Source organism: Phyllobates terribilis, unplaced genomic scaffold (assembly GCF_046119375.1).
Source record: "Phyllobates terribilis strain yellow unplaced genomic scaffold, ASM4611937v1 Scaffold_12__6_contigs__length_324123572, whole genome shotgun sequence".
Taxonomy (NCBI): domain Eukaryota; kingdom Metazoa; phylum Chordata; class Amphibia; order Anura; family Dendrobatidae; genus Phyllobates; species Phyllobates terribilis.
Window position 1 is genome coordinate 42,231,783 of NW_027362772.1, and position 15,232 is coordinate 42,247,014.

General features: G+C 45.9%; 1 protein-coding gene across 1 annotated transcript; it reads left to right on the forward strand.

The window, feature by feature from the left end:
* Nucleotides 1-316: 316 nt before the first annotated feature.
* On the forward strand, nucleotides 317-4,248 carry LOC141171675 (protein BTG4-like). Its single transcript, XM_073655337.1, has 4 exons — nucleotides 317-489; nucleotides 616-750; nucleotides 844-1,114; nucleotides 4,144-4,248. Exons 1-4 carry the CDS (start codon nucleotides 317-319, stop codon nucleotides 4,246-4,248), a joined length of 684 nt encoding a protein of 227 aa, XP_073511438.1.
* Nucleotides 4,249-15,232: the final 10,984 nt, after the last annotated feature.

The window sequence follows — 15,232 nt, forward strand, 5'->3', positions numbered from 1 at the left end:
CTTGGCTACTGCAATGGTTTAACTCCAGAAAACACCAACTTTAAATGTTACTTTCACAAATATACTATAAAATGAAACTTGTTAACTTCACCTATTACATCTCATCATCAATAAGCTGGTTAGAGGGTGTTTTGTAATCTATTGATATTGTACTTTCCCTATAAATATCTTGTGGCTGAAATTCTTCCTCTGACACCTACACCAATCAACAGTATAAATAAAAATGTACATATTATAAACAACATGTCTATAAAAGTGATATTTCTCTTTTTTCTTCTCAGATAAAATGGCTGCAATGAATTCTATTCCAGTAGCAATGAGGCAGGAACTGTTGACCGGAGTGGACTACATAAAAACTGTGGGCAACAGATTTCAAAAATTGGATTCGGCCAAAATGGACATATTTGGGGAGCATTTGACAGAAATACTATGTAAAAAATACACTGGGCACTGGTATCCAGAGACCCCTATGAAAGGACAAGCCTACAGGTAAGTCATCAGTGGCATCACCAGATATGCCCAGAAAATTTCCATATTGGTCTTTCAGACGTTCTAGAAATTCCCTATGTTGTGCTAACGACATCTTATCTCTAATGGCTCATTTTTGTCTTTTAGGTGTATCCGAATCAATGGCCAGGACAAGGATGAAAGCATTCTAGAGGCTTGTGCTCTAAGTCAAATAAGATATTATGACCTAGCACTGCCCAAGGAATTCACCGTGTGGATTGACCCCTTTGAAGTATCTTGCCGGTGAGTAGTTGCTCTGTGTATAATATTCAGAAGATTTGGTTCCAATGATTCCCAGGACTGATAACCATATCTTATTGATTTATCTTTGGACAGGTTGGGGGAAGAAAATTTCCCATACACTGTTGCAACATTTGATCCGAGATCCCCTAGAGGAAAAGATGTTTCTGTAGGACCAGAAGAGGATCAACAAGAAGCTTCCTGTTCATGTATGGTTGACTGCGCCATTCAGGTTCCTGAAGACGTCGAAGATACCATCTCATCACCATCATCATCACCAAGGCTTAGTGATGATGGAGATAGTGGAATTGATGAAGCTCCCAATCCTCCAGTGGAGCAAATACGGAATAATGCGGGACCAGATCAGGTAAAAAAATCCTTGACATTTACTGACATTTGGGGTATAGGACTATGACACTTGAACTAAGGGTACATGACCATAAGACTGACACGTGGGGACTCTTGGACGCACGAAAAATTAAATTTTATTGAATTATCCCTTGCTGTTCTTGTATTTTCAGGCATCAACTGCCGTTTTTAGGACCTGGGCTCCGCTCTGGTTTCCCCCATGGAGGGCTCGTCTTTTCAGCAACCCCTCAAATGACCCACGGTATCGGCTGTGGTTTTAGATGCTGCAGGCTACAGAATTTAGAGACTGAGAATTATATAGAAAAAAAATTACCCTTACACTTACTTTTATTTATTTTTTGTAATAAATGTGAATCTTTTCCGTGTAATAAAGATCCTGAGATGAATCCACAACTCTGTGATTATTATAATAATTATATGTAATGGACCTGGGAACATCCCCAAAATTACAAGATTCCCACATGATTTATGTTTAAGAGGTGGGAGGGGGGCATTATGTCAAATGTCAGTATGTCCTCTGAAGTGTGTCCTGAGTATGCACTAGCTGCAATGATAAACCAGGCATTGTGTCGTCATTTACAGACATCCAATATGGAGGCATTTTTACTTTAAATGTTTCACGACAGAAGAACGGTTCCACAACTGTGCACTATTTCTGATCTCTCCAGGTGTCTGTCCTTGTTTATGCAGGTTCTTCAGACTTGTCAATCATTCCCAGCCTAGGATCTTAACTCTACAGGCTACTTCCCTGGTTTCTCTATAATGCTTTATTTTATGGCATCATTTCACATGAAGAGTTTCTCTCCACCCATATGCTTCAGGCCCTTGTCATCACAAGATCTACAACATTTCATAACTTCATAAAAGCACAAAAACACATACTGTAAGTGTCCACCTCTTACTCCATTGACTGTGATGCTCTTAGGCTTGTTCTACCACCTATCCTCTGTATTCATGTCATATTTTTAGGAATTCGCTTAAGCCAGCAAATTGGAACAATACTTTAATTGTTACACAATAGACTGAGTTTTCTGCACTATGGTGTACAGTCTCTGAAATAGACTGAGTTTTCTGCACTATGGTGTACAGTCTCTGATGCCAAATTCCCAAATTTTTCATTTTTTGTTGATCTTGAAGTCACCTTTTAGTATACAAATTTTTAGATCTTTCATACTGTGTCCCCGGCCAGAGAAATGTTTTCTCACAGGTGAACTGGACACACCTGTGGGAAAACATTATCCTCCAAACTTATCAGTAGGAGGCATCACAACTTACACCTCATGAACAAATGTCTTGGTGTAACATCTCTCAAATGTTGTGTCTTTTGTCTTATGAATTCTTTTGCAATCTTGCCTGTCGAAGGAACATCTGTGCTCTGAAAGCTTGCATATATATTTATTTCTGGTTAGCCAAAAAAGGTATAACTCCGAGAATACTTTTGTCATTATTGGCATAAAAATATTTACATCGAAGCCAAGAAAAACATAATTTAACCCCTTCAAGACATGCACTGTATATGTATGGCCGAAGTGGGTGTATGGAATGGGCTCACGGGATACCCAGAAAGTCCTGGATAATTAATAAAGGTTGTCACATAGCTCCACCTGCGATTGTTAATCTGTTAAATGCTGCTGCCAATCTCTGATGGTGGCATTTACCACACGCTGGCAAGTGGGCTCATCATTCCATGTGCCCATCGGCGTGCCAGTGACATGTTTGCAGGTCGCTGATGGGTTGGTATGACAGCTGGAGGTCTATTGGAGACCTCTGTGCTTGTCATTGCACCTAGGTAAGAAGGAAAATAACATTAAGACGTAACAATATAAGTATGTGCACCGTAAAGCACTATTCAAGCAGGTAATGCATAACATAAAAAAGAAAATACTACTTGAACAAATAATAAATTAAAATAAATGTTTTGAATTAATAGCATAATTTTATTTGACACAAAAATAAGACAGAAATAGTTAAAAAGCACAGAACAACAAGACACGATAAAATAACCTATAGTTAAAAATAGGAAGCAGAGCAGCAATAATAGCTCTAGTCATTAAGGATAATCTATAGAGATATATTTGTAAAGTGCAAATGCACAGTCAGAATTTTGTTTTTTTCGCTATTTCTCCTCACTTTGAATTTTTTTTTATCTTGATTCCAGTTCACTACATGGTAAAATGAATGATGTCACTCAAAAGTACAACTAGTCCGGCAAAAAATCAAGTCACCATATGTCTATGTGGACAGAAAAATAAAGAAAGAAGTTGACGGAAAAAACAAAAATGCAAAAGTAGAAATAATTGGCTTCATCATGAAGGGGCTAACTCTATGACTGACTCACAAAGATTGCATGGCACAAACCTTTAAACAGTGACTGCCACCCGAGACTTTAATTTTTTTAAGCCACCCTTAAAGGTTGGTTAAGTGTTCATTAAGAAAAGGCCGCCTTGTTGTGGTTGGTAGTCAATGTTATAAGTTTAGTTTATTTGACATTAATGTCATTTAAATGAATCAATGAATTCAATGTTTACACAAAATTTGCAGTACACAATGGGCCCAACTCAACAAAACTTTTTTGGCATAAAAGCTTTGAATAGTTGCAATATATAGGTGATGCCTTGATTTTGCCCAACTTTTGGCATTTCCCCATCAGTTTCCCACAGCTTTTCTAAAATGGGTGTAGCTGGGCTGGAGACGCGCAGTGGGGGCATGACACCACAGCTAGTCTTAATTCACGACAAGTTGCGGCACTTCGTACATCAAAATCTCACCCCAGTCCCTTACTGAAGTGAGATTTCTGGGGTCACGTATGAAGTTGCTCGCCATTGGTCAGACACTCCAGATTCAAGAAGAGTCATACACTTGTTCATAAAACAGGAGCTTCTGACTCCAGCATGCCCTCTCGTCAAAACTGATATGAATATCACTGGTCTATGATGAATTGGGTTCATTGTGTTGCTGTATTTTTTTATTTTTACATAATGCAGTCACAGCAGTTTGCACCTGTTCACATTTGCTTCATTTTCATAGGAGGAACTGGACAACTTTAACACTGAAACACCAGAAAAGAAAAGTTCTGGAATTATAGAAATCACAATTTTCAAAATATCAATATTTATTAAGTCCGGAGAATGAGACTAATGCAGAAATCCCAACACTTACAGCCGCGGCTGCCATCACTGAGGTTGTTAAGCCCTCACAGACATAACCAATTTTTGTTTTTTCATTTTTGTTTTTTCCTCTTCTTCTTCCAAGAGCTATAACTTTTTTATTTTGTCGTCCACATAGACTTATGAATAGTGTTGAGCCACCCCCGTAGTGTTCGAGTTCGGTTCGGTTCGTCGAACACCCGTGTGTTCGCCGAACTGTTCGTCGAACTGTTCGTCGGACACCTTCGAACACCGTTAAAACCAATGACAGGCAAACAAAAACACATAGAAACACATAGAAAACACCTTCAAAGGTGTCCAAAAGCTGACAAACTGCTCAGAAGACACAACTAACACATGGAAAAGTGACAAGTACATATAGTCATGCGAAAAGAAAAGAGGTGGAGGAGTAAAAGGAGGGGGAGACACAGATATAGGCATGTCATGCCCTTCTAAAATCCAAAAAGTGAGAAGCCGAGACGGCCAGTCCGCTCCTGCCCGTGCCACCTCCGTGTCGCCGGGTTTGTGCCAGAGCCGCGGTGAACCCTGACGGCCAGCCCCCCTCTCCCAATACTGGTGCCTGTCCGCTGGTGGGTCGAGAGAGCCCCCCTGTGGTGGAGGCAGCTCTAAGCTTTTTAATTTAAATTGTCCCTCTAATTTGAATGAATACACTTTAAATCCATTTACAAGGATCTATTGGAGGGCAAGTCTCATGCCAGCAGCCGCGTAATTCCAGCTCCAGTAGCGTCCACTAAAGCTGCTGCAGTTAAAAAGCTTTTATAAGGATCGAGCTCGGCTGTCCACCGCAAGGCATCCTAGTGCCAGTCCCAGCCCCTATGCCTTGGGGTGCCTCCTGATGCTCTTCACTAAGTATCCCGTGGTCCCGAAGCATTTCCTTTGAAAAAATTAAGTGTCCAAACTACAGGTGGTGTAGCTTGCTTAACAGCCGGGATAATCCGCTGACTAGCAGACACTGCTACTAGGCACAAAGTATTTCCTGGGCTAGATGCAGTTAAAAATTTGTAAGTAGATACTCTCGTTGGATGCTGAGAAAGCATTCCATAGAGTCTCCTGGCACGCCATATATGATTCTCTTAAAAAGCTTGGGGTAGGGGTCTAGGGGACCCTTTTATAGCCAAAATCACGGCCCTGTATCACAATACGTCACCTAGGCTGAAGATAAATGGAACTGTAGCACCGAGGGCTCGGTTGCTACAGACGTATTGCACCTCACCCAGAGGTGTGATATCTCACTCTCAGATAAGGATGGAGTGTGGATCAGGACCCGACACCTGCATGCATTACACCACATTGCCGTGGGGCAGGGCGACCAATATGCCCCTGAGATGGGCACGACAGTCCCTGTCCCTGGCTGGAGTGGGGGGAGGGAACACTGAGGAAGGGGAACCCTGCAGTGCAGGAGCAGGGAGGAAGCAGTTCCTGGGTGCATTGAGAAGGGAGTATAAAAGGTGGGCACCATCTTAGTTCAGTGCAGAGAAGTCTGAGCAGAAGTGGCAGGGAGCAGGGGCTCTGCATGAGCTCTGCTCCGGAGGCGGGCCTAGTAACAGAGGCCCAGGCCTGCAAGAGGGAGAAGGAAGGAAGAGGAGCGGAGAAGGCTCCAGGAACGAGGAATGAAGGGATCCCAGGGGTGCGGACGGGCGAGTCGCCACCGCACGCCCGAATCCACCTGCGTGGAGGGGTCAGGCCAAAGGGCGAGACCGGTCCCCGAACTAGTGGAGGCAGGAAACGACCCTCAGCTAGAAACCGGAGGCTCTGACATTTTATGTGGCGCAGCCCCTTGCTCCACCCGCTAGGAAGGCACCACATAGGGTCAGGGAAACTGGCGCCAAATTTACCAAGAGGAGGCCCGAGGCAGCCAGACAGAAGTGTTGGTAAGAAAGGCCAGACAAAGGACACACAAAGGGGGTCCTGTGAAGCGCTCCAAAGTTATCTGGGAGTTGTCTGAGCCCCTCACCTGGTGAGCACAGTACGACGTGGGCAGCCGTTACCTGCAGACGTGGTCTGGATAATAAGAACTGTGAGTAAAGGCCCTGAACTGCATCACTGACTCCGTGTCGTTACTGCTGCTGCCCTGCACCATCACCCCCATCCTCCGCATACACTGCCCTGAGGCTATACTCCTCCCGTGGGGAGTTATGCTACGCTCTGCTGCACCCACAACACCAGCCTTAGCGGTCTGCCCTGTAGCGGCGGTTCACTCTGACCGCAATCCACGGGTGGCGTAGTCGGACATTTAAACATCAAAACCACATAAATAGTTCCGCCACTGGTTTGACCGCCCTGAGCCACGGAACCGGATCGCCGCCACGAAGACTACAACCACCAGCATCCACCAAAAAGGGTCCGGCTCCGGGTGTCCCAAGGCCCAGGGGGTGCGTCAGAACATTTTCATCACCTTTCACAATCACCAATGGGACAAGGCAGGGATGTCCTCTGTCCCCTCTCTTATACATCCTAGTGACGGAGCACCTGCTCTCATCAATTCGCCATAACCCCAATATTAGGTGGATTGAGGTGGGAGGCACCGAGTACAAGTGCTCTCTATTTGCTGATGATGTCCTAGTATATATCACTCAATCACATATATCCATCCCTGCTGTTATGGCTGAAATAGATCACTTTGTTTCATGGTAAAATTTTAAAATCAATGCAGCGAAGTCTGAGGCCCTCGATGTCTCCCTCCCTAAATCCATATAGGATTCCATCCAGTCCAACTTTCCCTTTGCCTGGCCCTCACAGGGTATCAAATACTTAGGAATTCCTATTCATAGAGACCTCTCCCATCTATGTTATCTTAATTTTGGGCCCTTTATTGAACAATTCCATGCAGACCACGGTTGGCAAGTTGGAACTGTGAGATTCACTACGTGCACCACTGGTATTTTGTGGAAAAGCACATGTAAGATTCTGCAACAGTCTCTGCTGATACTCCTGCATGCGTGCATCCCTTTCTATGGCAGGAATAATTTCTGCAAATTTACTTTTGTACCGGGGATCTAACAGTGTGGCAACCCAGTAGTCAGGATTATTTCTAATTCTCACAATTCGAGGGTCATGTTGGAGGTAGTGCAGCAAGAAGGCACTCATGTGTGTTGCGCATCCAGGAGCACCAAGTCCCTGTTGTGTTGGTGGCGAGGTAACAATCATGCTTCCTTCCTCTGTCCTCTCCCCACAACCTCGCACAACAGAAATGTGATCAAGGTCTCCCTCATCTGATGAGTCTTCCATCAGTTCGTCCTCCACTTCTTCCTGGGCTCCTGCACCTTCCTCACTAGTTTGGCTGCTACCATGCGCCCTGGTAAAATCATCTCCCCCACCCTCACATGCCTGCCGCTCTGGTGCTGCCGACCGTCTGGACCTTGCAGATGTTAGCCCTTCCGCATACAACTCCTCCTCCTCTACTTCCTCCACCTCCTCTTGTGCCACCACCTGACTCCGAATTCTGTTTAACATGTGCTCCAGCATGTAAATCACCGGAATAGTCATGCTGATAATGGCATCGTCAGCACTAAACATCTTTGTCGCCATTTCAAAACTGTGCAGAAGGGTGCATAGGTCCCTGATCTGAGACCACTCCTCCAGCGTGATTTGCCCCACCTCTGAATCTCGTTGGCCCAGGCTATACGTCAGAACGTATTGCACCAGGGCTTGTCGGTGCTGCCACAGTCGCTGCAACATGTGCAGAGTTGAATTCCACCGGGTAGGCACATCGCATTTTAGCCGGTGAAGTGGCAGGCCCAACGACTTCTGTAGAGATGTAAGTCGCTGAGCTGCGGGATGCGAACGGCGGAAGTGAGCACACAGCGACCGTGCCCTCTGCAGAAGGCCATCTAGTCTGGGATAGTGGGCTAAAAATTGCTGGACAACCAGGTTCAACACGTGAGCCATACAAGGCACGTGTGTGACATTGCCCCGGCGAAGGGCCGCACCCAGGTTTGCAGCATTGTCGCACACGGCCTTCCCTGGTTTCAGGTCCAGTGGAGACAACCATTCATGAAATTGGTTCTCCAGAGCTGACCACAACTCCTCAGCTGTGTGACTCACATTTCCCAGACATTTCAATGTAAAAACCGCCTGATGACGTTGAGCCCTACTGCCAGCATAGTAAGGAGGTGTGCAGGATCCCTTCTGCGCAGTTAGAAAGCTTGTGGCATGACCAGACAGGCTTTGGGTGCAGGTGGAAGACCGAGAGGAGGTTGAGGAGGCAGAAGCAGTGGAGGAAAAATGACATAAAGAGGATTGACGCACAACTCGTGGGGACGGCAAGACTTGGACAGCAGCCCCTTGTCCTGCTGTCACCATAGTTACCCAGTGCCCAGTCAGCGACATGTAACGCCCCTGTCCATGCCTACTCGTCCAAGTGTCTGTGGTGAAATGCACACTGTCACACACAGAGTTTCTCAAAGAAGCGGTGATGTTGTGTGCGACATGCTGGTGGAGCGCAGGCACACCTTTCTTTGAGAAGTAGTGCCGACTGGGCATCTGGTACTGGGGCACTGCGACGGACATAAGGTCTCGAAAATCCTCTGTGTCCACCAGGCGGAAAGGCAGCATTTCTGTAGCCAAGAGCTTGCAGATGGTGAAATTCAACCTCTTAGCTTTCTCATGGCTAGGAGGAAATCGTCTTTTACTTGTCCACATCTGAGGGACCGAGGGCTGGCTATTGTGCTTAGACGGGGTTGATAAGGGTGTCCCCGGCAAACTGCCGGTCTGTGAGGAAGATGCAGGCGGACATGTTAGGTTGCCTTGATCCAAAGGTGGTGCTATCGATGTCGGACAGCGCTCAAGACCAGCTGGTGTTACCACCTCCAAAGAAAATGATGACCTGCCAATCACGCTGGCTGTTGCGGGTAAAGAGGTGGCAGGTCTGCGCCCCAAAACAGGTGTGACTGCTGTCCCCCCAGTCACAGAGGATGAAGAGGCCGCGGATGCACAAGATATGGCAGACGGTGGTTGGCCCGGCCGGCTAGACCGCATTGTAGCACACTGAGCTTCCCACTGCAACTTATGCTTCATGTCCATGTGCCGGTTCATGCATGAAGTACTCAAACTATGTATTTTTTCGCCTCTACTTAGCTTTTGCTGACAAATGTTACAGATAACACGAGTTGGGTCATCTTTATCGATCTGAAAAAATGCCCAGGCTATGCAAGGCTTAGCACCCATGCGACCTGAAGAGCCACCACGACTTGTGGTGAGAGGCAGAGTTGTGTTTGAGGATGCAGTTGTTGACGTGCTTCCAGTACTACGTCTCTGTCCAGGAAGGCGCAACCTGACCTCGTCGTCCCTAGCATCTTCCTCCACCTCCTCTGCTGACCTCATCTCTTGGCTGACTGTGGGTTGACAGTAAGTGGGATCTCCGACCTCATCATCATCACCCTGTGCGTTATCACACCCGTCGTCCTCAGAGCCAACCTGTTCCTGCCCTGACAAAAAACTAAAGTTGTCGCTCCAATCAGGTATTTGAGTCTTATCATCGTCTTCCTCATTGTCTCCACCAACAGGAGTTACAGTTTGGGAATGAGGGTCTACATTATGGTCAGAACCTTCTGCGTCTGGTCCTGGATCCGACTCATAAAGATTCTGGGCATCAGTGCAGATCATTTCCTCGTCTGGATTCACAGAAGCGCTGGAGTCGACCTCTGATTCCCAGGCTATAGTATGAGTAAACAGCTCTGCAGACTCAACCATCTGTTCTACCTCATACTCAGACGGGCAGCTGGAGATTTGGGAGCTGTGAGGAAGCAAGTGCGATTTGGGTGACACCTTTGAGGACTGGAGTATTTGTGATGTTGAAGTTGATGTGGAGGAGAGCCCACTTAAAGGAGCACTTGATATCCGTTGAAGCACCTGCTGTTTTTGTGCCTCATCTGGAATTTGTAGCGATTGGCGTGGCCGTAAGAAAGGGATCTTATCACATTGTCCGCTAAAAGAAGTAGACATTTTAGTTTGGCTGGAAGATGGTCTTTCTTCTGCACCTACCCCACGGACACAACCTTTTTTCCCCTTCCCAACACGCCTATTCCCCTTTCCACCAGCAGCAGGCCTTTTTCCACTCATTTTGGTGGTTAACTAATTCACAACTCTGGAGTTGTTTGCACAAAAAAACAATGGATGGTAACCGAGCAGAGCTGAGTGGCCAAACTGTGGTATTAGGCCAAAACTATTGGCTGGGTTAGATGCAGAAAAAAATTATTTTTAATTTGCAACCTGATGGAGGTCAGTATAGATGGACTAATAGACAAAGTCCCACACACCGCTAGAAGCCCAAATATTTTTTCAGAGCTAGATGCAGAAATTTTTTTTATTCAATTTGCAACCTGATGGAGGTCAGTATAGATGGACTAATAGACCAAGTCCCACACACTGCTAGAAGCCCAAATATTTTTTCAGAGCTAGATGCAGAAAAAAATTATTTTTAATTTGCAACCTGATGGAGGACAGTATAGATGGACTAATAGACCAAGTCCCACACACCGCTAGAAGCCCAAATATTTTTTCAGAGCTAGATGCAGAAAAAAATTATTTTTAATTTGCAACCTGATGGAGGTCAGTATAGATGGACTAATAGACCAAGTCCCACACACCGCTAGAAGCCCAAATATTTTTTCAGAGCTAGATGCAGAAAAAAATTATATTCAATTTGCAACCTGCTGGAGGTCAGTATAGAAGGACTAATAGAACAAGTCCCACAGACTGCTAGAAGCCCAAATATTTTTTCAGAGCTAAATGAAGAAAAAAATTATTTTTAATTTGCAACCTGATGGAGGTCAGTATAGATGGACTAATAGACCAAGTCCCACACACTGCTAGAAGCCCAAATATTTTTTCAGAGCTAGATGCAGAAAAAAATTATTTTTAATTTGCAACCTGATGGAGGTCAGTATAGATGGACTAATAGACCAAGTCCCACACACTGCTAGAAGCCCAAATATTTTTTCAGAGCTAGATGCAGAAAAAAATTATTTTTAATTTGCAACCTGATGGAGGTCAGTATAGATGGACTAATAGACCAAGTCCCACACACCGCTAGAAGCCCAAATATTTTTTCAGAGCTAGATGCAGAAAAAAATTATATTCAATTTGCAACCTGCTGGACGTCAGTATAGAAGGACTAATAGAACAAGTCCCACACACTGCTAGAAGCCCAAATATTTTTTCAGAGCTAAATGAAGAAAAAAATTATTTTTAATTTGCAACCTGATGGAGGTCAGTATAGATGGACTAATAGACCAAGTCCCACACACTGCTAGAAGCCCAAATATTTTTTCAGAGCTAGATGCAGAAAAAAATTATTTTTAATTTGCAACCTGATGGAGGTCAGTATAGATGGACTAATAGACCAAGTCCCACACACCGCTAGAAGCCCAAATATTTTTTCAGAGCCAGATGCAGAAAATTTTTTTATTCAATTTGCAACCTGATGGAGGTCAGTATAGATGGACTAATAGACCAAGTCCCACACACTGCTAGAAGCCCAAATATTTTTTCAGAGCTAGATGCAGAAAAAAATTATTTTTAATTTGCAACCTGATGGAGGTCAGTATAGATGGACTAATAGACGAAGTCCCACACACTGCTAGAAGCCCAAATATTTTTTCAGAGCTAGATGCAGAAAAAAAATATTTTTAATTTGCAACCTGATGGAGGTCAGTATAGATGGACTAATAGAACAAGTCCCACACGCTGCTAGAAGCCCAAATATTTTTTCAGAGATAAATGAAGAAAAAAAATATTTTTAATTTGCAACCTGATGGAGGTCAGTATAGATGGACTAATAGACCAAGTCCCACACACTGCTAGAAGCCCAAATATTTTTTCAGAGCTAGATGCAGAAAAAAATTATTTTTAATTTGCAACCTGATGGAGGTCAGTATAGATGCACTAATAGACCAAGTCCCACACACCGCTAGAAGCCCAAATATTTTTTCAGAGCTAAATGAAGAAAAAAAATATTTTTAATTTGCAACCTGATGGAGGTCAGTATAGATGGACTAATAGACCAAGTCCCACACACTGCTAGAAGCCCAAATATTTTTTCAGAGCTAGATTCAGAAAAAAATTATATTCAGTTTGCAACCTGATGGAGGTCAGTATAGATGGACTAATAGAATGATGCTATGCCCAAAAGATTTTACTTCACTAGGTGCAGTAAAAAAATTGGTATTCTATACACAGGTGGTATATCTTGCAACACAGATAGGCTACTCCACTGACTAACACACTCTGCAATAGGCCAAAAAGGATTAGCTTTGCTAGATTCAGCCAAATGCTGTGAAAAAAACTTGCACAGCACTGGCACAGACCTGCCTGGCAAAAACTGATAGGAACTGATGTAACCTAGTCCTGAAAAGGACTCCAATTACAATTAGTCTTTACTCCCACAATCTATCTATTTAAGAGCACAGACCTGCCTGATAAAAGTCGTAGGAAATGCTGTAACCTAGTCCTTAAAAGGACTGCAATCACAACTATTCCCTACTCCCAAGCTATCTGTATATTTGTGCGAAAATTGGCTTGAAATTAACAAGGTATAGCGCACACAGCAACAGCGGTGCCGTCTAACACGCAGCTGCAGCAGAGAGAAAATGGTGGCGACGGGGAAAATGGCTTGGTCTTATAGGGCAAGGACATGTGACATACACTGCCAATCACACATGCCCTTGCTTGTGTGAAAAAAAGCACTTCGCTCCGTGTGTGCGCTGCTGATAGGCTGACAGATTGCACCTCCCCACTGCAAATGCGGGAAAGAGAAAAAAAAATGGAGATCTTCATTGTTCCTGCAGAGATCCATCCCCTGCCCCTCCCCCCGCCCCGCTGTACACTCAAACTGCGTATTAACATTAATTTTCATCATTACTGAGAAAAAATCCAGTTATGATTTTGGTGCACGAACAGTTATCGAACATAACCTCGAACAGCCGAATTTTTCTCAAATTGTTCGTGTTCGCCGACCGGCTCGAACACCGCCCAAAACAGCTCGAATTTGAGATTGGCGAACAGTTCGAGTAGAACAACGCTCATCTCTACTTATGAAGACTTCTTTTTGGTGGGACAAGTTGTACTTTTGAATGTCACCATTCATTTTACCACATAGTGTACTGGAAAACAGAAAAAAATTCCAAGTGAGGTGAAATTGTAAAAAAAAACGCAACTCTGATATTGTTTTTTTTTAATGGCTTTTGCAGCCTACATTGTGTGGTGGAAGTGACATAGCAGTTTGATTCTCCTCATCAGAACAATTGCATCTGTAGCACCCTGAGGATTCGGCTGCTACAGGGGTATTGCACCTCAACCCAGAGGTGTGATATTCCACTCCCGGGTAAGGATGGAGTGTGGAACTGAGCTCGGTAGGCTACATGCACTACATACATCCCATTTCCGAGGAACAGGCCGACGGTACTCCCACTTAGAAATGTGCAGGTACGACCGAGTCTGTTCCTGGCTGGAGTGGGAGGGGGGTGGTACATCCCAAGTAGTGTAGGGGCAGATAGGGGGAGCAGCCTGGATAAAGATAGGAGCTCATTGGGTGCTGGTCACCTGAGCTCACACATAGAGGGTGTATATAAGGTGGGCACCAACTAAGAACAGGGTCAGTTGCAGAGAGAAAGTCAGCGAGCGGAGGAGAAGAGAGACCCAGAGTGAGAGAGGAGAAAGAGAGACCCAGAGGGGGAAACAGAAGAAAAGGACTCCAAGACCCCAAACTAAATCCCCGGGTGAAGAGTCGGCACAGGGTACCGGAACCCAAGCTGGTGGGGGCAAAAACACTCCCCAGCCAGAGACCGGAGACCGTGGGCAGCGTTTGCCACGGTCACCCACCACATCCACCACGAAGGCATACCACGAGGAGGGTCAGGGAACCCAAGGCCAAGGGTCTCCCAACAGAAGGCCCGAGGGAGCTGGACCTGGGTGGATCAATATTGGGGACGGCCAGAGAAAGGACAGAAGGAGAGCTCAGGGTCACGCTCCGGACTTATTTGGGAGTTGGCTGGATCCAGAACCTGGTGGACGCAGCACGGCTCGGGAGGTCACTCGAAGCTGGAGTGACCAGAACATCAGCAGTGAGTAAACATCCTAAACTGCATAACCCGACTCTGTCTCTGATTGCCGTCTACACTGCATCACCACAACTCCCATCCTCTGCACCTGATCCCCCTGAGGCTATACCCCACCCGTTGGGGGTTATACCATCAAAAGCTGCACCTACACCATCAGCCTCAGCGGACCCTGCTGCAGCGGCGGCCACAGTGACCACAACACAACGGGTGGCGTAGTCGACATTAAGAACTTAGCAACATCTGTAGGACTGCCACATACAACTGAGTTTGACACCCTGGGCACGGACCGGGTCATAGCCACTCGGAGACTACAACCCCCATCTGATCCGGCACCGGATATTCCCATAAAGAATATGGCCCAGGGGGCGCGTCAACTTTGGCGTAGTCGGCAGGATTACGTGCCCGCAACACCCGGGTACTGCGTGCCTGAAGGAAAGTGCAAGTTTACCTCAAGAAGAAGTCTCCTGCCGGTTCCGGAGGGTCCCCGCCATCGGACCCCATCACCAGTCGATTCCCGCCGGTTGTCCGCCATTAACAGCTTTTTCCCGCCATCTGCAGAGTTTCCCGCCACTGGGAAGCGATTCCCGCCATTTCCAAAGGTTTCCCGCCTTGGAAGAGCGGACGCCATTATGGGCGTGCCAGAGGGTGGCGAGAGGCCACCTCCCATCGTGGGCCAGGACCGAAAATGGCGCCAAAAGTGGAAACCGCCCCCACCAACAGAGACTGTGATGCTAGAGGTGTCTGTCAGCGTGAAAGAACCGCCCCTGGAGCTGACAGTCACCCAGTGGCCCCGGGACCGCCCTCGAAGTGGGAGGAGACGAAAGAAAAGAACGAAGATGGGTGCCGCCTGGAGCAGTCTGGAGCGAGCGCACCCGGAGGCAGGAAGCCTGG